At 36.2% G+C, this 23,373-nt stretch overlaps 1 protein-coding gene across 3 annotated transcripts in view; it reads right to left on the bottom strand.

Annotated features, from left to right (window-relative positions):
- Positions 1–22,482, bottom strand: part of MYBL1 (MYB proto-oncogene like 1) — a gene marked incomplete at both ends in the record, with an annotated part of 30,443 nt that extends 7,961 nt beyond the window's left edge. For 2 of the 3 annotated variants that reach the window (XM_080938758.1, XM_080938759.1), the window contains 9 exons: positions 92–325; positions 3,678–3,782; positions 5,021–5,092; positions 7,796–7,970; positions 9,247–9,467; positions 11,763–11,855; positions 14,037–14,108; positions 14,410–14,515; positions 22,463–22,482. In XM_080938758.1, coding sequence (XP_080794884.1) covers positions 92–325; positions 3,678–3,782; positions 5,021–5,092; positions 7,796–7,970; positions 9,247–9,467; positions 11,763–11,855; positions 14,037–14,108; positions 14,410–14,515; positions 22,463–22,482 — 1,098 coding nt within the window. The remainder of the gene's footprint in view (positions 1–91; positions 326–3,677; positions 3,783–5,020; positions 5,093–7,795; positions 7,971–9,246; positions 9,468–11,762; positions 11,856–14,036; positions 14,109–14,409; positions 14,516–22,462) is intronic. The other variant, XM_080938760.1, reaches the window with a different exon arrangement.
- Positions 22,483–23,373: the final 891 nt, after the last annotated feature.

Raw genomic sequence — 23,373 nt, 5'->3', positions numbered from 1 at the left:
CACTTAACATTTAAGTTAAAAAATGTTTATTAAATATTAAACTAAGCTTCTACACATGGAATTACAATTAATTTCATAATATCAAACTTACCGATTCAATAAGTTCTAGAGTTTCTGCAAATTCTGGGATGGTCTGTAGAGAAGACAGCACAGCATTTGCTTCTACAGCTAGAAACTTAGTGGGGGAGTTCTGCTGTGCAGAAACAGTCTGATTTTCATCCATGCTATAAAACTCAGTAGTATGTTCCTCAAGATTATTCAGTGTGTTAGACATACTGTCATCCATGAGGAAACTACCAGACCAGCTAGAAAAGCTTCCAGGTTGCTAAAAAGACAAAAGAAATTTGAGTATTATTTGTCATTCTCAATGTAGGCATGAATTCAGATTTTAAATGAAAAATTTCAATAACATACTTCATATCATTTTAGCTGAAATATATAGTACAGCTTTCTTCAATATTTAATATTATAAAATATATCATTTGTTTCTGCTAAATCTCATACCTTGGCTAGATTTCCTTTTCCTAAATAAAATTTAACTATGAAGTCCCTGTCAATAAAATTAGCAGTTAACCTAACAAAGACCTAAAACCTGGCCTCATTTTCTTTACAAACTTCATTCCAACATCCACTCATAACTCTCCTTCTATGAGAACACCAAGCTATAGCATTTTAAACTCTGTTATTATTCTGAATGTTTTCACTCTGGAAAGCCTCTTTACATACTGTTGTTTCTTCTATCTAAACATTTCCTAACCCACCATCCACAAAGAGTGCTCGTCTTGGTTTGAGAGACAGTTTAACTATTAGGAAGTGTACCATGTGACTGACAATATACTTTCCTTTCTTCTGTTTACAATACTGCCTTAACTCATCTATCTTACTAATACATAATCATCCTGAGTCTCAGGACTAAATTCAAATAGGACTTCTTCCAAGAACATACCTCAACTGTGAATCTAAAGTACACATTTCCCCTCAATTCTTATAAAACGAAGTGACTTATTTCATCTGACCATACCTACTCCTCATCTCCGTTCTCATTACAGGTTAAATACTCTGATATCAGGGTTACTAGTTTTCTCTCTCTTTAGAAATATGACCAAGGCATCTTACTTATCATGCAAGTCTCGTTTCCTGCTCTTATAATAATGAGATCTTGAAGACTCATGAAGAAACGATAACTGTACCGTGTATAGCACTATTCAATAGAACTTTCTGAAATATGAAAGTATTCTTTATCTTCAGCAAGTCAGTATGGGAGCCTGCAGTCATATGCACAAAATGAGGCTGGTGCACGTGAAGAATTTTAAATTATATTTTAAATCAAATATAGCTAGTAGCAACAATATTCTTAAGAACACACTCCCCATTTTAAAGAAATCACTCAATAAATGGTTTCTACTGTTTAAAAAAAAAATCATGACTGAAAAAATGGCTCTGTGGACAAGAGTATTTGCTGCTGTTCCAGAGAATTCAAGGTTCAATTCATAGCACCCACATGTGAGCTCAAAGCCATCTATACCTCCAGTTTCTGAGGATCTTACACTCTCTCCTGACCTCCATGGGCACTGCACACACATGATGCACAGACATACGTGCAGGCAATAAATAAACAAATAAATAACCAAGAAGGTAAGCCACTGGACCCAACAGAAAAACCACAGCATTACAAATATACAGACCTAATCTTAATCTCTAATGCATTCCATCTACTTTAACTAATTAGTTAATATGATATTTACCAAAAATACACATGAAATAGCTAAGTACAGCATACTAAGAATTCAGTAAAATAATGTCTATTATCATACATCTGTTTAAAAAATGTTTAAAAATGAATTTGTATGAAGTCTATACTACAGGTTAAAAAAACTTCCCTCTAGGATTTAAAATAGCCCATTTAGCTACTCTTTGACAGCAAGTTTTATAAAGAAGTCAGCAAATTTCTTCATTTTAACATAAAAGGTGAACTACTTGAGCCAGTATGTTTTTGTTATTAAATGAGACAGGTATGCTGCATCCTGAGCTAAGGTACTGTTATTAGCTTTAGATTATTTATTCTTTGATAACTTCATACATGGATACAATGTACCTTGATCATTTCCCCCCACTATTCTCCTTCTGAATCCCCCCCCACATACACCTTCCTAACATGTCCCCAATACTATTATTCTTTTAAAAACCAAACTGGACTGGAAAGATGGATCGGCAATTAAGAATACTGGCTGCACTTTCAAAGAGCCTGGGTTTGATTCCCAGCACCCACATGGCAGTTTCAAGGGATCTAGGACCTTTTTCTGGCCTCCTCAGGCACCTTGTATATGCAGTACACAAATACACATGCAGATAAAACACCCATACACATAAAATAAAATAGAAAAATTAGCATTTTTAATTTTAGAAAACATGATCTTTTTGTTGATACTGTGTTATTGTTTTGAAGCACTTGGGGACAAAGCCCAAGGCCTCAACATAGGAAAAGGTTCCTATCAAAGCTACATCCCAGTCCAAAAATGTCCAAAATGGCTTAAATATGACACAGTCGTTTCCAAATAAGGAATATTTGTCATTTCTTTAACAAAGCTAAAATTATCATTAAAATATGCACATTTGCAGTCTTACTATTTACTGATGGGTTATAGTTTCAAAACAAAAATTCCCTTTCCTATAGTAAAATCTTACCTATAATAAAAGTTATTATTATATATCATTTAAATAACCTCTTAAATCATGCAAGATAATCAGTTGTTTCATGATACTAATTAGGGATGCCAGTTTATTCTTTCAAAGTGATGCTATCTGAGCTTTACTATACTCAGATACTATACTACAAATGTTGCTATAGTCTCAACATTTTTGTTCTCTCATTGAGTCTCAAGTCAAGAAGGAGAAAGACAACTTTTCTCAGTGCTAAGACTGAATCCAAGATCAAATGTCTATCAGACAAATGTTCTGCCACTGCACTGTAGGCCCAGTCTAAGAAAACCCATCCCAAAGACAGACTCCACATGTCAGTTTAAACTTCTGAAATTCTCATCTAAAACTAAATGTACATCTTTTTCCTCTAATCCATCTAGCATAACCTGTTTAACTCTACTAGACATCATATCATTTATCTTAATGTAATACTCCTAGTTATTCTGACTAACTAAATCAAAGACATCCACATCAGCCTTCTTCTTTTGAAAAAGTTATTTAGAGAATATAAAAACCAATTGTTTCCTTCTGCTGTTAGTTATTGATTCATGCCCTAGAGTAAAAGACAACTTTCCAAAGAAAATAAAAAAATAATTTAGAGCTGTGTCTCTACACCTATTATATTTATTTTATAAGTTTTCAATTCAATCCATCATTATATATAATATCAAGTTTTAAAAGCCTAATATAACACACACACACACACACACACACAGAGAGAGAGAGAGAGTCACAAAAATACAAATTAAAGATTTTACTCTAAGTCATTTATGATTTAAAAAACATCCTTTTTAGAAAAACAAAAAGTATCCTAATACAGAACAATATAAACCATGCTGGAAGAGATGTAAGTCATAATCAAGTGACATCAAAATTGCAAATTAAATGGGCAAATGTGCTACACAGCTAACGAAAAGTATGCAAGCATCCATGCAAAGGCCCCAGTAATCAAGTGCACACTTGAGCCCGACCCTTACGGATGGAAGCCTCTTCCTTCTAACTTCATTCTCAGCTGACATAAGAAGCAACTCGAGCTCCTTGATTTTTTTCTCTTTGTCAGGATCTTCATCAACAAAGGGTTGCTAAAATAAGTTAAATAAAAGAAAAACAAGCACTATCACAACTGCTTTAAAATAGTGTTTCCATTTTTATTTTCTTCTATGCAGCCTATAAAAATGCTTAATACTACTAAATCCAAATGTCACTAACCACTTAATGCTACTGAATCATTATATCACAATTCCTCTGGAATCTAAAACGTTACTTGTAAATATTTTCAAATTTGTAAAAGGAAACTGGAAAAATTTAAATGTAGGCGGATGGAGGAGACATAATTTCAGGCATGGTAGTACACGCTTGCCGTTCCCTCGCTCTGGAAACAGAAAGAGAGGAGGGCTTCAAGCTCAAAGCTGTCCTTGGACTACATGGCAGCACCCTTTCTTAACAAAGCAAAAAGAAAAGACAAAAACCAGGGGAAATGATATAGTCAGTCATTTCTCCAACTTCTAGTCTCCAGCATCACCTAAACCATGTGGTGTGGTGGCACACACCTATGAGCCCAACACTAGGAAGGTGCAAACAGGAGGAAATCTTTGGCTACATACCAACTACAGGCCAGCCTGGGCTACATAATACTGTTACAAATGAACATCAGGAGGCAGGAGACCTAAAAACATAGTGCATTAACTATATATCAGAAATGTACCTCTGGAATATTTTAGATAAATGCACTGTAATGTGTTTTATACAATTCAGTGACTGTTTGAATGGCTTAAGGCATAAAACTGAACAATTTGCCACACTGGTGCGCTAATCACCTCATACTCTTATGGTTTTTATTTTTCAAACCCATTTATACATTTCCTTTAGTTGTACAATACTCAAAGTAAAAGAAAAATTAAGAAAACAAAACACACAACACACACACACAAAAAAAAAAAAAAAAAAAAAAAAAAAAAACCTCGGCAATGTTCTTTATCCAAGGAAATGAGTACTATTCAACTTCTAAAAATGTCAAATGCTTTGGGGTTTTTAATTTATTTTAATTTTAGAGGAGGGAGGGCACAGCATCTTCCTGCTCTACCTTCCCAAATGCTGGGATCACAGAATTCCTCTGATTTTCATTTCATTTGTTTGATTTTTGTTGTTTTTGCTTTTTATTCTGTAGCCCTGACTGGCCTGAGTCTTGCTATGTACCTCTGCTTGTCTTGAACTGTGGCAATTCTCCTGCCTCAGCTCAAAAAGTAGGATTACAGGTAAGCAACTGCAATGTAATGATGATGACATCTTCCTGTATGTTTCTGTTACAAATTAACCCTACCTGAATAAAGGCAGACGTCTGAACATGTTCCACACAACTGCCATCAGGCGACACGTACTGATAACCAGGGATCTGAATAAAGAAGGAAAGTATTGCTATTAGAGGTTTTAATAGTAATCCTTTAAAAATCTGATACCAAGAAAGCTTGGGATAAAATGTCAACACTAAAAACTAGAGCACTGGGAAGGGTGGCACATGCCTTTAATGCTCAAGAGGCAGAGGCAAACAGACTTCTGTAAAATCTCAGGGTAGTTGGTAGATCCTGTCTCAGAAAAAACAACACAAAACAAAAAACCAACAACAAAACAAAAGCCTGGAGACTGGATATTGCCTAGCAACTTTGAAAGTTCATAACTATAATAGTTTATTTAATAACTGTATCACCTGTCTTTAGAATCTACCGATAAAACCATAAGTGTAGGAAATAACCTACATTTAGATTTGGGCTTTTTTATTGTTTGGGGGGGGTTGTTGTTTTTGTTGGTTTTGGGGGTTTTTTTTTTGTTTGTTTGTTTGTTTGTTTTGTTTTGTTTTTTTGTCCTTCAATTTCATGAGACAAGGTTTTGTTTTGAAGCCCAAGCAAGCTGGAGCTAACAATGTAGCTGAGGCTAGTCTCAAATTTCTGATCCTCCTGCCTCAACCTTCCCAGTGCTGAAATTACAGGTGTATATCACCACACCTGGCTTCTAATCCTGGTTTTATCAGCCAATCAGTCTGTTACCAACATCACCTACCATATGTTTTTAAAAGTCGGCTTTTGAGAGCTGCCCTACAGCCTATGGAACATAGTAAACTGTGTTCATTCTTATCAGCACCTAACATCAATCTCTAAGAAAAACAGGGTTGGACTCTGTTACTCATGTAGAAACAATCAGAATCACGCAGTGGTCTTAACAGACAGTCTGACAATCACTGCCTCATTGCTAAAACATTGGTAATAAAAATTGTAAAGTGTATTAGACTTTAAGGGTACTAATAAAATACATGGTGTTTGTAAAAAAAATCTGGCAATCAAATAAATAAATATAATCTATCTACTTTCTATTATGGCCTAGATCATCATCTAATGCAAAATCATCACATGTGAGCTCTGACCTAGAGGTTAGCTTTGACACTACTCAGTTAGGATCCCTTATCACTTAACTTGGTAGCTCCAAGAGATTAGAAACTTATCTTTCTCAAACTTTTCAATGACAATCTGTCACAATATTTCAAACCAACATATTTTTTCTTCATGTCACACTTCTTAAGAAAAATTATAATTATCTTCTTAATAGTTTAAAATTTAAATATATAAAGCTTTCTAAATTATTAAATGGGAAACAATTCTTAATATTTTAAACAATATTCTTATCCTCTTCAGCATATTTTGGTTGAGATTGTCAAACACTCCCTTGGCAACAAGTAATTTTTAAAATTATCTTTCTGTAAGTAAAAAAAAAAAAACTTTAAATGGCAATTTTTCTAAGACAGAAGCAAAACCTTGCTGTTTACACTAATGAAGTCTAAGACCCTAAAGAAAATATGTTTAAAAAACAAAACATTAAAATCTTTAAGGTCGAGCTGGAGAGATGGCTCGGTGATTAGAGCACTGACTGCTCTTCCAGAGATCCTGAGTTCAATTCCCAGCAACCTCATGGTGGCTCACAACCATCTGTAATGAGATCTGATGCCTTCTTCTGGTGTGTCTGAAGGCAGTAACAGTGTACTCATATATATAAAATAAACAGATCTTTAAAAAAAAATCCTTACAGTCAAGCATCAGCAGTTAACTACACTTTCAGCCCATGTTTTTCTACTTATAAATTAAGATGTCACTACTTTAAGTGTTGTTTTTAAAAGTAAGTGTAAAATAACTTAACTTAGTAGCTCCAAGAGATTAGAAACTTAATGTGCATACAAAGTAAAATGAAGTAGCACCTGAGGCTCAGGAAGCAGACGTTTAAACACCATGCCCAGTTCTATCTTCTGTGAGATACTACTTGATCCTAACAGTCTTTTACATCATGTGAAGAGAACTAAGAACTGTCTACTATAAATACAAATACAGACTGGGAAAGCAAGTCTTATGAAGATTATGAAACAAATTTCTTCCAGGTGGGTAAATGTGTGTTGTAGGGACAAGAGAGCTCCCCGAGTTTGAACTTGGGTAACCTCTAATGAACCTGTCTAAATGAAAACTCACTCAAGTAAAGAGCAAAGTGGAACAAGATCAAAGATCAACTATTTACCATTCCCCAGGGAATGTTTAAATGATTCTTTTACTATTTCTCCTTTCCACTGCTCTGTACACACCTGTGAGATAGGCAATACTATAATTACACAGATGCTAAAGCACATCTTTATGTCCACTGAACCATAGCTGTAATGAATTAAAGAGTACTGTTATACGCACACACTACATTTCTCAATGTGAAAGTCACATACAGTAGGAAACCTTCCAGTGAAATGTGTTCTAAAATATGTAAAAATTATGGCTTACTTTTTCAGTTTAGAAATTTAAATGTTGGGGAATGGGAGCAGGGCAGGGGGAAAGGGATAACATCTCAAATGTAAATAAATACAGAGTATCTAATAAAAAAAAAGTCTCTGAAACTCTAAAAAAAAAAAAAGGAAAAAAATTTAAATGTCTGTCTGTGTCACTCCCCATAACAAATTTTACTTGTCCTAAAAACACAACAACAAAACAAAAAACAAACAAACAAAAAACCAATAGTTCCCATATAGCAACTAAAGAAATTGTTTTTAAATAATAAAGATATTAAAAATATGTGCCTGAACAGGAATGTAAAACTGATTCTGGGTTTGCAAATGGTCCATAGTCGCACAAGGCTTGTGTTGAAGCTTTGACGAAGATCGCTCTGATTTTATTCCATCTTGTAAGTAGCCCTCCTGCTCCACTTTTCTTCGCATGGTAGAATTCCAATGATTTTTGATAGAATTATCAGTCCTAAGAAATGAAAATATATAACTTTAAAAAGAGAAAGAAATTCTACAAATTTTAGCACTTAGTTGCACAAAATACATAAGACATATCTTTACGACTGGTAAAATTGAATATTTAGAAGGTTGCTGGTGTCACAGAGGTTAAATTCCCACTGAAAACATGGCAACAAAGAAGAAAGACCAAAAACAAAGAGATAAATGAGATTATCACTTCGGAGTGGATGACTAGTGAGAAGTGAGTGTGTGGGGTTTGGTTAGAGGGCCAAGGAGGCCCTCTCCTGAGATGACAGTGAAGCCACGAGGTCTCAAAGAGAGGAACTGGCAGCACAGAACAGGAAAGAGTCAGGTGTGGGGTCATCAGCCTGAGGGTGGCAGACGGGGACACTCAAGGCTAGCATGGACAACAACAAAAACAGAAGAAAGAGCCTCTGGATAAAGGCATACCAAGTATAAAGGCCTTGCAACAGGAAAAGGGGGCGAGGGGGACTATTAAAAAAAAAATCAAGCCAGAGATATAGCTCAGGGGTAAAATACTTGTCTAGTGGTCTGTCATAAGTGAGGCACTGGGTTCAATCCTCAATTCCATTAAGAAAAGAAAGAAAAATGCAAATTACATATTTCAGGTATTCTTTACTATTTCTCAGAATATTATATTTTTAGAAAATGAGTTCATCGGCTCCCTTTTTACCCAAGGTTCTTTTTATAAAAATAAACCTAGAGCTATATGTAGTATAAATTCCATTCTGCACAAAATATACACTTACTAGAAACCCACTCTGTTAAAGCAATAAGCAAGGTTCTACACAGAGTAAAAAGGTGCATAAAATACTGAATATATCACAAGTTCATAGCCCGGAACTTGGACAAAAGAAAATGTAATACTGCATCTTAATTTCCTATGAAACAAAGACATTAATGTTTCCTTTACATACTTGTAAAGTATACAAGGATTAGGAAGGAATGCATATGAAAGCACATTAGTTTCTCTCAAGTACTCCCTAGAGATTGCAGCTGAGAGGCATGAGCAGATGTGTCGTGAGAGGACCTGCAGGGCTAGTGACTGCAGTCAGTCTGAACAGGACAGTGGAGAGCAAGCGCCTCTCCGCCTCAGGAAAATGCTAAACTCCAGTTACACATTATTCATATTCTTTACCACAAAATTACAAATGGACCCAAATGGTCACTCGTATTAGGCTGTTTAAACTTGAACTACAAATAAAAGCAAGGGGTACTTGAAAATATATCCAATTGTAAGGTAGTAAAGGCCAACATGTAAGCACCTTCCAGGAAGTAACTTGGCAATCTCGGCCCAACGGTTCCCCAGCCGCTTGTGTGCTTCGTATATGATCCTGTCCTCCTCTTCTGTCCAGGACGACTTCTTCACTTCGGGGTTCAGGTGATTGTGCCATCTTTCTCTGCACTGTTTGCCTATTCTTCCTTTCAAGTGCTTTGCAATTAAAGACCACCTTTTTGGTCCATATTTCTGAACTAATTCAATAACCTAAGAAGCAAAACCAAAGGTTAAAAAAACATTACTGTGAAAGAATTTTAAAATGTAACTCAAACGTGTCAAGGTTGGGGTCGTTACAGAACACTTTGGTTTTTCTTTTTTTCCTAGGACAAGGTCCCAGGTTTGATCTGAAGCACCTCAGCAACAACAACAAAAAGAGAGAAAAAAAAAAACTCCAAATTAAGAATTGTTTAAAATGAATGTGTTAAATTTCAGCTATTACTGTAATTCACAAAGGTAATGTTAATAAATGAACGCATTAAATTTCAGCTATAACTGTAGTTCACAAAGGTAATGTTAATAAATGAATGCGTTAAATTTCAGCTATAACTGTAACTCACAAGGGTAATGTTAATAATAGCTAACCCTTCAGCACTCAGCAGGTTTAAAAATCAATTCCCAATGCAACAAAAAAATTAAGAGGCTAATTATTCATAAGTTAAACCATTTTCATATAAATTTGAAGTAACTACAATTTTTTAAGTCCATTAGGAAACAGGAAAGATCTGTGATTACTGACTTTTCATTTCCTCTTTTATCAAGCTAAAAAAAACAGTTTATACATTTGTCCTTTTTTTTGCCTTTAGTTTAACTAAAATTTAAAGAACAGTTCCTCCCTCAGCTCACTTATGTCACTGCTACACTGATCCATTGTCAAATACCACATGAATCGCAAAGAATCATACTCATTCTATATTGGTAGAATTAAATTAAATTAAATATATCACTATTTTCATGATATGTGTCTACTTGTCATATTTTTAAAAATAAGATTTAAAGATTAAATTATAGCTTTGATTATTGCTTTTTTGGTTTTTCCTCCCCCCCCCCCCCCCCGTATACTAGGAATGCTTAACAAGCGTTCTACCATGAATTATATTCCCAGCCCTCTTCCTAATTTTTATTTTTAAACAGGGTCTCACTAAGTTACCCAGGTAGGCCTTAAACTTGCAATGAGTGCCCTATCTAGACCACTGAGTAGCTAGAATTACAGACAATGCACCATATCCAGCTATTAAATGTCTTTTAGAGGCTCTCACACTGCATTTTAATCATTTGTATTTATCATTTTTAGCCGCATGTTTGTGCTGGTAAGTGTGAGCAGACGTGTGCAAACCATGGTAACTGTGTAGACAACATAGGACAACTTATCCTCTTCACCAGCCCCAGACCACAGATTTCAAAACTCATCATCGCCCATTAGGAAAGGTCAGATCAGTTCCAATGCACATAAAGTAATTTTGTTTGTTTGTTCTTGTGTGTATAGAAGTTCTAATTCCACAGGCACATCTCAACAGGCAAGCTAAGGGTCTAAATTAATAAGCAGTTCCTAGTAAAGAGCAGATGCTTCTATTCTTCAACAACTTTTACTGCACAAATAATTGGTTTTTTATTATAAACCTTCTGGAAACATGATATCTGAAAACATGATGATATTTATCTAATCATGAGATTCATTTAAGATCAAGAGGAAAAATTAAGAGTAATTTTCTTATATATCAAGTTATTAAGTGTGAAAATAAAATTTTATTTTTAATGTTAATTAAACTTTGACAGGAAACTGTGCCTTAAATGTTGCTAAATCAAACTCTAAAGTATTTTCCTTTTGTAAATGATTCTCTCAAAAAAGGCTGCACTTATTAAGTTGTTTCACTTATCCTTGTCCTGGGAGAGAAAAAGCTACATTTCAAGATCTTCAACATTCAATTCTTATGCACATAGCCTCCAAAAACCAGTACCAACACACTTAAAATGTGAGCAGAAGAAAATGGTTCAGGTATTAAAGTGCTTTCCTTGCAAGCATTTAGACCTGAGTTTCATACCCACAAACAGTTTTGAAAGCTGGGCATAATGGAACACAGTTGCATCTCAGCAATAAAGGGGCAAAGGCAGATCCATACTGCTCACAGGCCCACCCACCTACCCCACTTGGCAAGCTTAAGGCCAATGAGATACTCTATGTCATAAAAATAAACCCCACCAACTAAAGTAGTCCTCCAGCCTCCTTACCTATGTATGCAATGCATGTATGTCACACACACACACACACACACACACACACACACTTTGTGTTATACCATGTTAGTAAGAAAATCAATCAATCCAAGAGCACTGAGTTTGATCCCTGAGACCCAGATGGAGGGTGGAAGGAGAGAACTAGCACCCACAATCACCCTCTGACCTCCATGGAAGCTGTGGCATAAGGATACATATACATACATGTTCCCAAACATGTACACACAAATAAGTAAACTAAAATATTTTCAAAAGAATAAAATATGTTACCCTCTGATCTTCTTCCTTAGTCCAAGGACCCTTTATCAATTCTGGATTTAAGACCTTCTGCCATCGATGTTGGCACTGAAAATCAGAACGATTCTGAAAAACATTTAGACAATTTTATTGTTGAATAAATGTCTCCCAGGAAGTAAATTAGCCCAAATTTAAGTATACCCATATGAACAAAATGTGAATCAACAATATATTCAATATCAAACCTTTACATGGAATGTTTATTTATTATGCCTAAAATCCCAATTCTGTTCTCTCAATCATAGGTTTAGACTAGATATTAAAACCAATATATTTGAAATTAAGATATATACCTCTATGCATGGTTCATAAAAAATTAATCCAGAATTGAGAAATAAATGACAGAAATAAGCTAGATAAAGTGGATATAAGACTTTAAACATAGCAGCTCAAATTTGTACAAGTTAAAAGAATCTTAAAGGCACCACTAGGCTCTATGTGGTAGTAAAAGTATAATTATATTATATATTATAAATTATGCCTTTCAAATTATCAATAAAGCATAAAACATTTTTGTAGAAGAAATGCATTATATTTCAATTAAGTAGGTTAAAGGTTGACACTTTAAAAACTGAACTGGGGATACAGTTCTGAGGTATCCACTAGCATGCACAAGGCCCCAGGTGTAATCACACACAGAGAGAAAGTGAAACAGCTTAAACTCCAAAAGTGAAAATAAATGAAGCCTTATTCTAATATATCTATGACCAAGTATCTACAAAGTAATGCTAAGATAACAATAAATAATAATACCTATTTTGTTACCAATTTATAATTTATAAAACTATCTGCTCATATCCAAGACTATAGATTATCTAAAAATATATAATAGATGCATAGAAGCATTGTTTCTATTAATGCCACTAGACTTAATTACTTTCATTTGAGCTTCATCATGATGGCTTCTATATATCAGTGCTGATCCATTTAAAGCTACTACTTTCTTCAAAATAAATGTCATGGAACTTTGTAACATAACTTCTAATTTAGTCTGCTTATTGACTACCTGTTGAGTGTCAGGAACTATGCCAACCTTCTTTATACTTGTAATTCTCATAATACTATAGAAGCCAGTAGCTGTAGGCCAAAGAAGTATTTTCTCTAAATTAACAGAGCTGACATTTGTATATAATTTAGACTAACTCTATAATCTGAGAGATACTATGATTATATGAAAAACAACAAAAAAAAAAAAAAAAAACCCACAGGTAACCTAGTTTCTGAAACCCAAAGAAATCAACACTGAAATTTAAAACATAGGTAATTTATCTAACAACTCAAAATGCTCTACGAAACAAACAAGTACATGCAGAAGTACTTTCATATTTTATAAAATTACATGCTGATGATATGTGAATATTGGCATGATGAACAAGCATAATGTAAAATAATAAATAAATACATGATAGCTACGTGTGATACTCCACAACTTTAATCCCATCACTTTAATTATTCATTAGCTGTCAAAATGGGGGTTTTTTCTCATTTTTTTAATTAGACACTCTGTATTTTTTTTCTTTTTTTCTTTTGTCAAAGTGTTTAATAGTAAAATTCTCTCAGAATACTTTCACATAAATCACAGTTGAGGATCTAGAACAGTAATAAAGTGCTTGTCTGAGTTTGCAAGACCCTAGGTCCAACATACAAAAATTAAAATAAAGTAAAACCACTTATCACAAATATTCGTAAAGCTCTACTAAAAGCTAATGCCATTTTTGTTTTATAGTAAAAGTCCTTTTAGGCCCCTGGATAAATGCTTTACAATTTAAACACCCATTATCCAAAATTTTTAAGACTAAAATTGTTACAGATTTCAGCTTAGAGATTTGGACATATGTACAAATACATAAAATGACATTCCTGTTGCGAATGAAACAGAAAAACCTATAGATGAGACTCATTTATGCTTCATATCTACCTTATACACATAATCTAATAATAGTAACATTTTAAGTACACCTGGCATGTTTACTTGATGTATTACATTAAGTCAAATGTAAAACTTTCTACTATGGCTATATCAGTACTCAAAAGTTGTAGATTTTGAAGCACATAAGATTTCAAATTTTTGGATTTACTTTCTATACCACTAGCAAATAACTACAAACATAACAGAAAATAATTTAAGCAGATGTTTTAAGGAGCGAAACCTAAACTATACAGAGACATTTCTGAAAAAGAGAATATATAAACTAATGCCTTAAATAAAGACATGTTGCTACATAAATACAACTTGACTTCACTTACTTGAAGATGACTAGCAATTAGAGTCCAATCATCAGTTCCATGTTGCTCAACCAACTTCTTTAACTTGTCATCCTGTTGAGAGGCATAAAAATTAGAACTCTTCCCTCCACCCCTAGTGTGTAGATGGTATTCTTGTCCTCTTGGGTCACACTTGGTACTCATCTTAAGACCCAAAGTCACTATTACACAATTCCTCCACTCTCACAGTTTCAGTCAATCCAAAATCAAACAATTGTTCATGTCATTGATTTTTTTAAAAAAGAACGTACATCTAAGTTGGTAGTTTTCCTCACATTGTTTTCCTAACTCCTTTTATGACTATAATACTCTTACTTGATAAATATGAGACTAGTAAATCTTGCCGGGTAACTACCTCATCTCTTGTCCATTTTACTCTGTTCCAGAGCTTTTTCAGTCCTTTTTGTTGAGGTACTTCATAATCATGATCAGCATACTGAAGGTCATCATCCTCGTCCTCACTACAAAAGAATGTAATATGTAGGCTAAAGATTTTATTTACATTATTTAATTAAAGCACTGAGCCTGTATATGCAAACATGACTAAAGAAGCTACTCAGAATAAACAATACAGTCTCAATATTAATCAGAGTTTACAAAATTAAGTTCTAGAGTGGAATATGGGAACATTAGGTGTTACTGGAATATATATGAAATGAAAGCAAAAAGAGACTATTTGGGGAAAGGAAGGGGACCTGTGAAAAAAGATGAGTAAAGGCAACTGGGGAAAGACAAAGCAGCAAGCTATAGGTTCAGTGAGAAACATTGTCTCCAAAACTAAATTGGATTACAAGTTCAGAGCCTGAATTGTATGGGGTTAAAAAGGAAGGAAGGAAGGAAGGAAGGAAGGAAGGAAGGAAGGAAGGAAGGAAGGAAGGAAGGAAGGAAGGAAAGAAGGAAGGAAGGAGGGAGGGAGGGAGGGAGGGAGGGAGGAAGGAAGGAAGGAAGGAAGGAAGGGACATTTTAAAGAATGAAGCCTCCATGATAATGAATTAGATGATGCTCAGCAGCCAGAGTAATGAGCATCTGAAAACAACACTCTCTAACATTTACTTAAAACTTTTTAAGTACCAAAGATTGTGACAGTCTATAAGATGTCCCTCTTAAAACTTCACAACAGAGGCTGGAGAGATCCTTTAGGGTTTAAGCACACTTGCCTGGGTTGGGTTCCCAGCACCCACACAGTGGCTTACAACTGACTATTCTGGAGGACCTAACATCTTTTTCTGGCCTCCCAGGCACACAAATGATACACATTTATACGCAGGTGAACATTCATATGCAAATAAAATATTTTTTAAAGAATCTCGTCAGGCATGATGGCACAGATCTTTAATCCCAGCACTCAGGAAGCAGAAGTAGGTGGACATCTGTTTGAGGCTAGCCTGGTCTAAATAGGAAGTTCCAGACAAGCTGTAGCTACATAGTGAGACCCTATCTTTTTTAAAAATTTAATAAATTATTTTAAAAAAAACAAACTTCCCAACTGTAAGAAAGGAGTATTAATACTATTTGCCATTTCCCAAAGTTAAAAAAACTTGGACTTAGAAGGGTAACTTCTTCCCAAAGTCACACCAAATATGGCGTGGCCTCTAAAGTTCACTATTCTACCATTTTAAAACTGCAGAAAGTATACTAGAGAAATGAAGTTACCAAAGACTAACCTCAAGTGCATTCTGAAATGAAAATAAGGTTCAAGTTGTAACTACATAACCCTAAACATACTCGTTTTTCCAACTGTAAGATGAATATATTACCTACCTTTAAGAAAACATAACTAATTTCTTCCAACTGTAAGACGAATATATTACCTACCTTTAAGATTCAGCATTATGTAAATAGATGGCCTAAGAGTATTCAAATTTATTTTTGCCTTACTAAATTTAGCTCCTAAAAATTGTTTCCCAATATCAACTCTGAATGTTTGGCCATACTTAGTGCAATATACAAATTCAATCTCACAAAACTCAAGCTCTAGATTTTATACATACATACATATTATACCCTACATACAGGAACCCCTAATTTCTTCTGACTTGTCAAATTCATTTGACCAAGATTCTTCATATTTGTGCAGACAAAACATCAAACTCCTCTAGTCTCTTAGCTATGATGCCTTTATTATAACAATAATTTGCTATCCATTAATATTGTTGTCAAACTATGTCCAACATACAGGTTTAATTAAAGAAAATACCTAGTTAGAGGCCAACAACAACTATCATAAATATGGAATTGGCCAAGAACACACAATAGCAAAGAGATGACTCAAGATTTAGTGATTTCAGATTTCTAAGCATGCTACTTAAGAGGATTAAAACTCCCTACTATATCTGCTCTTTCTCATCTTAATGCTAAGCATATTTGCCAACTTTCCCAATCAAAGAGTAAGTTCAGTGGTGTAAAGACCAAGGTCCCTTACTATGTTCACCTCCCAAAACCAAGCACAATATCTGCCATTCAAATGTTTGTAAGATCAATGAATGAATTTCCTTATTCTTTCTCCTCTTCTAACAGCTTATACTCCAAACTTTGTGGTGTTCAATTTTAACCTACCCAGAATTTCTGCCTTCCTCAATACCAGTGTAATCTCAAAGTATGTACAAGAAAGAAAAGACAAAAACAACAAAACTCTAAAGCAGTGGTTCTCAAACTGTGGCCTGTGACTCTCTGGTCACATACACATCAGATATTTACGTTACAATTCACAACAGTAGCAAAATTACAATTATAAATTAGCAATAAAATAATTTTATGTCTTGGGGGGTCACCATAACATGAGGCATATATTAAAGGGTTGCAGCATTAGAAAGATTGAGAACCACAGCTATAGAAGGAGAGAGAAGACATTTTTATTTGTTCAAATCAAATGTAGCACTACGTGGTAGAATTTTAAGAAGCAGAACCTGCTAAACAAACTTTTAAAGGTAATTCAGTACACAAGAATTGATAGAGGATGGCTACAATCTGGCCTAACCTTTCCTACAAGTGCCCCAACAACATTACCACTTCCTGACACCCTCAAAAAACTTCCAGTCATGCTTCTCACAAGTTCTTTGTCCTTATTCCCCTCTGGTCCGAAGAGTTTCTATCACAGCACATTTAAAACTGTTTTTTAACTAGATTACATCTATGCTAAAACAAATTTTAATTTAGAAATGTGCCTGCATAGATCTTTAATAATCAAATGTACCTACATCACATTTTATCTCTGCAAAATCCACCTTAAGTTTTTTTTTACCAAAATATCTTAAGGATATGAGTTACAAATTTGTTACTTTGATTAAAAAGACTAGTCACCAAGGAGTAATTTTTTTAAAACCTCGTTCGCGTTAAAACTTTATCTTTTGTTGACTGCGTACTTTGAGAAGTTTCTATTTCTGCATGAGGTTGTATTCTGCTTTGCACTTAGCATGGTCATCAGTTTCAGTGAGTTAGCTATATAGTCCACTCGACACTCAGGAAGCTGGGTTGAGTGGGTAAGGGTAAGAATAGGGACCGGTAAAGCAGAATCTTAAACTCATCTCTACCACCAGGACTTTCCTAGCATTTAAGTAACCTCTTCATTGTGACATAAACTTTTTGTTCATGAATTTCTTTTGTTTTGATAGTTATGTTCAGAGATGAGCACTGAACACAGACTTTATTTATGCTACACAAGCTAGATTGTGTCTCTAGTTTTACGTTATTTCTACATACACTTGATTGCTGAAAACATAAGACAATTTCTAGTAATGTAACAAAGAAGCCTAGAAATATATCAGTTTCACTAACTGTAACAAGATGTCTGAGTATGCTCATGATTTACTAAAGAGAAGGGGAAGGGATTGGCCAACAAGATGATTCAGAGACAGTTGTGTAGGCCTGACAACCTAAGTTTTGATCTTTAGGATCCACATTGGGGAAGAAAAGAACTGACTTCTGGGAGTTGTTCTTTGGCTCTGGCACATGCTTACATACACACAAACATACACAAATATATACATACACAGCTATTAAAAATTCTAAGGGAAAAGGATTAATCTTTATGTGTAACCTTGCCAAAGTTCCACTTTCACTATTTAACAATGAAATTATCTGCCTCTCAACAGTAGTAGTTAGAATCTAACAACACACATCTAATCTAATTTTTCAATGTTTTACAGCATTTGGGGGTATTTTTGTATTGCAGAAATCAGTGCTGGTGAAATGTAATGATTTAATAAATTTGAACTTTCCACTAATATAGTTACATAATTTCTACTCTAACATAATTAATCTAGACAATAGCAGATGTGATAAAACATTACTTTAATTACAAATCAAAAGCTCACCAATCAAGTGCTTCATTTCCACAATCATTGTTACTGCTCTTATTTAAGTCAAAAAAACATTCTTTTTTTTTTTTTAAGTTGGTGTTGCTGGCTTAGTTGTTGTTTTCTTTTTGGGCTTATCTGGTTTTAAAACAATATATGACTATTTCAAGGTAGCCTTAAATTCACTATGTAACCTAGGCTGCCCTTGAACTAGTGAACTCCCTTTCTGTCCTCCCAGAGCTAGTACTACAGATGTGCACCACCACACCTGACCAGAAAATGTTAATTCTATAAATTCTTAATACACAAGCAAATTATTTTCAATGAAAACTATTCTATGGGTAAATAAATCAATAAAGATGAATATTAGACAATGAAAATATCTGTAACATGCTAGGGTATTATAAGCTAATGGGGTATGATAGTCATGGTTTTACTTGTGTTTCAATACACAAACTAGATAAAACATCTGGGAAAAATACAGACTAACAGACAACCTAATAAAGATGAATTAAACAAAAAATATATATAATTTACTAAAAACGTAACCTCTAGTCTGAAATTAGAGAAATTAAAATTTTCTAGTAAAACTGCCTCAATTTGATCACATTTTAATCCAAATTTCCTTAAGTCTCAAATAGTTATAATAAAAAAAAGTACAAGGCTGATCACAGCGGCTTAAATCTGTAATTCTAATATTTGGGAAGCTGAGTCTGGAGAATTTTTCACAAATCCAAGTCCAGCCCAGGCTACATGTGAGACAGTGAACTTAAGGCTATCCAGTACTACAGAGTAAGACTTCTTGAGGTCAGAGTAACTGTATATTTTTAGTTATTTTCAGTTCAACTACACTAAATTTATGAGCATTTACCAAGTTGATTTAACAAAGTGAAATCAGGCCACCCAGTGGTTAATATGCTGTACTGCATATAGTGAATACTGGCTTCCACCTCTAGACTGAAAGCTAGCATTCTAAGAGAAAGACAAAGTTTGACTTCAGATAATCAAGACCATTAATACTACAAACACTGAAATATATACTTAAAAGAAATCTATATAGTTATCTATAAACAAAAACAATGGACAATATTTCTAATTCTTTTAGAGAATGTATATTTTTAAACAAAACATGATGGTCACCAAAGTCCTCAAAAAGTTGGATTAAAACTACAAGCTACCTTAAAGACTAAAAAGTCCAAATCCCTTATATTAACAAATAAAAACTGAAATAGACTTTACCTGCTTTCCCAAAATAATATTGTTAGTTAAAGACACAACTGGCAAAAAAAAAAATTCTATTTTAATAGTTTTGCATTCATCCACTTCCAATCATGTTTCTAGAAGTAACAGTGAAGTTGCTGCACAAACACACACAAACACACACAAATGCACACATACACTGCTAAGGAGAACACTTTCTGTGTAGAACCTAGCTTACCTACTTACCTAGTAAGGCTTTGCAGCATCAGAATTATTTTTAAGGGTTTAATTGGCCTTTAAAAACTGAACTAGGGCAGGAAAGTTGACTCAGCAGATGTTTGCTGCCAAGCCTATCAACCTGGGTTTGATCCTCAGGACAGCCATGGCAGGAGTGAACTAATTCCAGAAAACTGTCCTTTCAGCTTTCACACCATGGCACAAACCCACGCATAAAGGCACACAAGCATTCATGCATGAGCTCACATGAACACACACACATACAAAAAAAAAAAAGATTTGAAAAAATTTAAGTATGAAATAAAACTATACCTATTTTACATAAATGTTTAAAAATCAAATGCATGCTGTTAATAGATATTCTAATATAAAAATTAGCTGTAAACTGTATCATTAAAACCCCACTATATTCTAAAACTACTTCAAGGCACAATACTATATAACCTTTTTCTATACACAAACCTTAATGACAAACTCTGCAGCTATTAAAAAACTAAGAAGAACCAACATTGTTCAGTTGTTCCATATTTAGGGTAAACATTTTCTGCTCTTAGGTGTTTTTGTTTGTTTTTTCCCAGATAACATTGAAAAAGTCTACTATACTTACTCCTATATTTTTACGTAAAACATTGCGTTCACATTAGTGTTTTATGCTGAAGATCTTTGCATCTCTAAGTATATACTGAACTCAGATATACTAAGATTCTCAAAAAAAAAAGAGCCCAATGAATAAGGTATTTATTTCACCCTCAAAATTTCATATTCTATCGTTTTCTAATACATGAATCATATTTAAATATACAGGAAAGTTAACAGCACATGAAACTCATTGAAGAAAACCCGAAGAAACAAACCAGAAATGGCAATCTCCCACCACGTCCTCTATCTATATACCCAGAGAACTGTAGTTTCACTGCACCACAATTATTCCAGACCTATAACTTTTTATATCATTCTATACTGTCTCAATTAACTTATACATCTGGCAAGAAATAAAAGTCAACAGTACAATTAATGTTTAGCAGTTAAACTCACAGTACTGTTAATAAAAAAATTTACAATAAGTGTTAAATCATTTCTCCTTGGCCTATTATTAGGAAACGAGATCAACTGTGACAAGAAAAGGCAAAAAAACTGAGAGGAATCTGACATTGATATATCAGTGTCTAGCAATAGCTTTTAACTAAATGACATGACAGAATTAGCCAATTTCCAAGTGAGACTAACAATGACTCTAGGTAGATAAGTGCACATTCCCTTGTCTCTTTGTATCATTTTAAAGCATTCTTAACTTCAAATTTCAAAGAAGCCCAAAGCAGTACTCCAGCAAGCTTATTTTTAAATCTGCATGCTTTCTGAAGATGGGAATGTTAGATTTTTGATCAACAGTTTCTTACCTGCATGGTCCTGTTTCTATCCCCCCAAAGATATGCTGCACCATCTGTAGCCAGTTTTGGTTGTCCCGACTGTAGGAAAGGGGGCTACCGTCTTCTAATGAGTAGAGACAAAAGTGCTGCTAAAACTCCCTACAACTATCTAATCCAAAATGATAATAGGACCAAGGTAGTGTGCCTGTGGGTGTGTGCACATTTTCACACTTGTTCCATCTCAATGTTCAATCTATTCTGCAGCCGCTACACATAAAGTAATTATGTCATAATTAAATTTATGTTGATATCTTCAGAACCAACCTACACAGAGAAGATGCTTAATAAATGAATAAAGCCATGTGTTTTGTGAATAGTTATTTTAAATCAAAATTTGCAATGGATGGCTCCCAGTACTAAATTTCAGCTCAGGAAATACAGCGCTAAGATTTTGAGACTGTGGATCTACATAAATGGAAGAATTTGGAAATTCTGCCAAATACTTTTTAGGTTTCCTTGATACTGAAAATCGAGACATTAGTTTTTTGTCATCCGATTATGCCACACAATTTAAGAGTAGCTATTACAATAGTATAAAATAAAATAGGTGTATAAAGACATTCTAGCTCATCTTTCAGCAACAACATTGTGTCCTACTAGTTACAACACAGATACAATCAGAATCAAACATGAATACTTGAGATACAAAGTAACTAAAACACATTGGTTTAGGATCAAGTTTACTCGATGGTAACAAAGTAACAACGTCCTCCCGGAGCTACAAAGTGAAAAAGCTCAGAACCTCAGGGTGCACATGGGAGATTTAGCAGGTTCCCTTCTCAAGATTTCGGAGAACGGTGCCCGCCCAGGTTTGTCATGGAGATCCAGTTTTGGTTTGGCACGGTAAGTCAGAGGGAAGAACCACTATTTCGTTTCAAGTCATCCAGGCAAACACAACTACTTCCCCTGGCGTGGCATATCCCGACAGTGCACAAACTTACCTGGCAAGAAACCTCCCTGTAAGTGGCAGTGAGGAGTTAGGAGTCTGGGCGTGAGCTGTGGGAGAATCCGTCAAAGCAGCAACCTGGGCATTTGTTAAGAGTCCTCCACACAGCGGTCTAATAATGATGGAGCCTAATAATGACGGAGTCTAATAGTGATGGATGCGCTGCGGCCAGCGGGTGTGGGACACCGAATAGGAAAACCTATGCCCAGGCCCGAGAGGGCCTGAGTGGGGACCAGCAGGAAAGGACAGAGAGCAAGAGCCGAGACAGGGCCGCTAGGCCGGGGCCGAGGGGATGGCACCCACCTGCGCGACCTCTTCGCCATCCTTCAAGTACCGCATAGGCGCGGGCTGGGCGGGGACGCGGGTCAGCCTCCTCCAGCCTGGGGCGAATGCTCCCTCTCCGGAGACCCACCCGCCGCTTCCCCCCCGCTGCTCCCCTCAGGTGGCCAAGAGAACGGAACGCAGGCCCCGACAGGTCAGGGCCAGGCGGGACTGGGGGACAGAGGGGCGGACCACGACCCGCTGCTCCTAGCCGCGGCCCGGCCCGGCCAGGGATGCCCTGGACATGTCAGGAGACGTGCTCCCGCCCTCCGCCCGCCCCTCCCGCCGCCTCCGCCTCCGCCTCGGAGCTGCCGGCCCTGCGCCGCTCCGTCACGGGCGCCGACCCCCGCCCTCTCCCCGCAGCGAGCAGCTCTGCAGCACTCGCAGCCTCCTGCAGGGTTTTGTCCGCACCGCCCGAATCTCGCGCCCAGCCTCCCTCAAGAGCCGCCGTTTGAATCTGCGCACGCGGCCCCGCACCTCATTGGCTGGGGCGGCCGCGCGCGCGGAGGGGGCGGGGCGGGGGCGGGGCGGGGGCGGGGCGGCGAGCGATCGCGCGCGCGCGCGCGGCGGGGGGCGGGGCCGGCGAGGCTGGAAGCCCGGACTGGAGTCCCAGGAGCGAGCGCCGCCGAGCTCCCCGGGGGTGGGGGTGGGGTGAGGGAGGCGCGAGGCCGGTTCACGGGGCCGGGGTGACAGGACGCGGAACGCTGTGTGAGCCGCGCGGCAGTGGGGCGCGCGGAGGTTGCTGGGAAGGCGAGTTTCTGCGCGCTCCGGGGAGAGAGCCGGAAGGCGCGCCGTGGCCGAGCCACTTAGGGACGCGGTCTGCTACTTAACCTTCTAGCCAGGAAAGTTGCGCGGCCGTTATTTATTATTATTATTATTATTATTATTATTAT

The sequence above is a fragment of the Micromys minutus genome, assembly GCF_963924665.1.
Source record: "Micromys minutus genome assembly, chromosome: 26".
Lineage (NCBI taxonomy): Eukaryota > Metazoa > Chordata > Mammalia > Rodentia > Muridae > Micromys > Micromys minutus.
The sequence above is the reverse complement of the archived record's forward strand: the minus strand, read 5'-3'. Positions and strand labels throughout refer to the sequence as shown.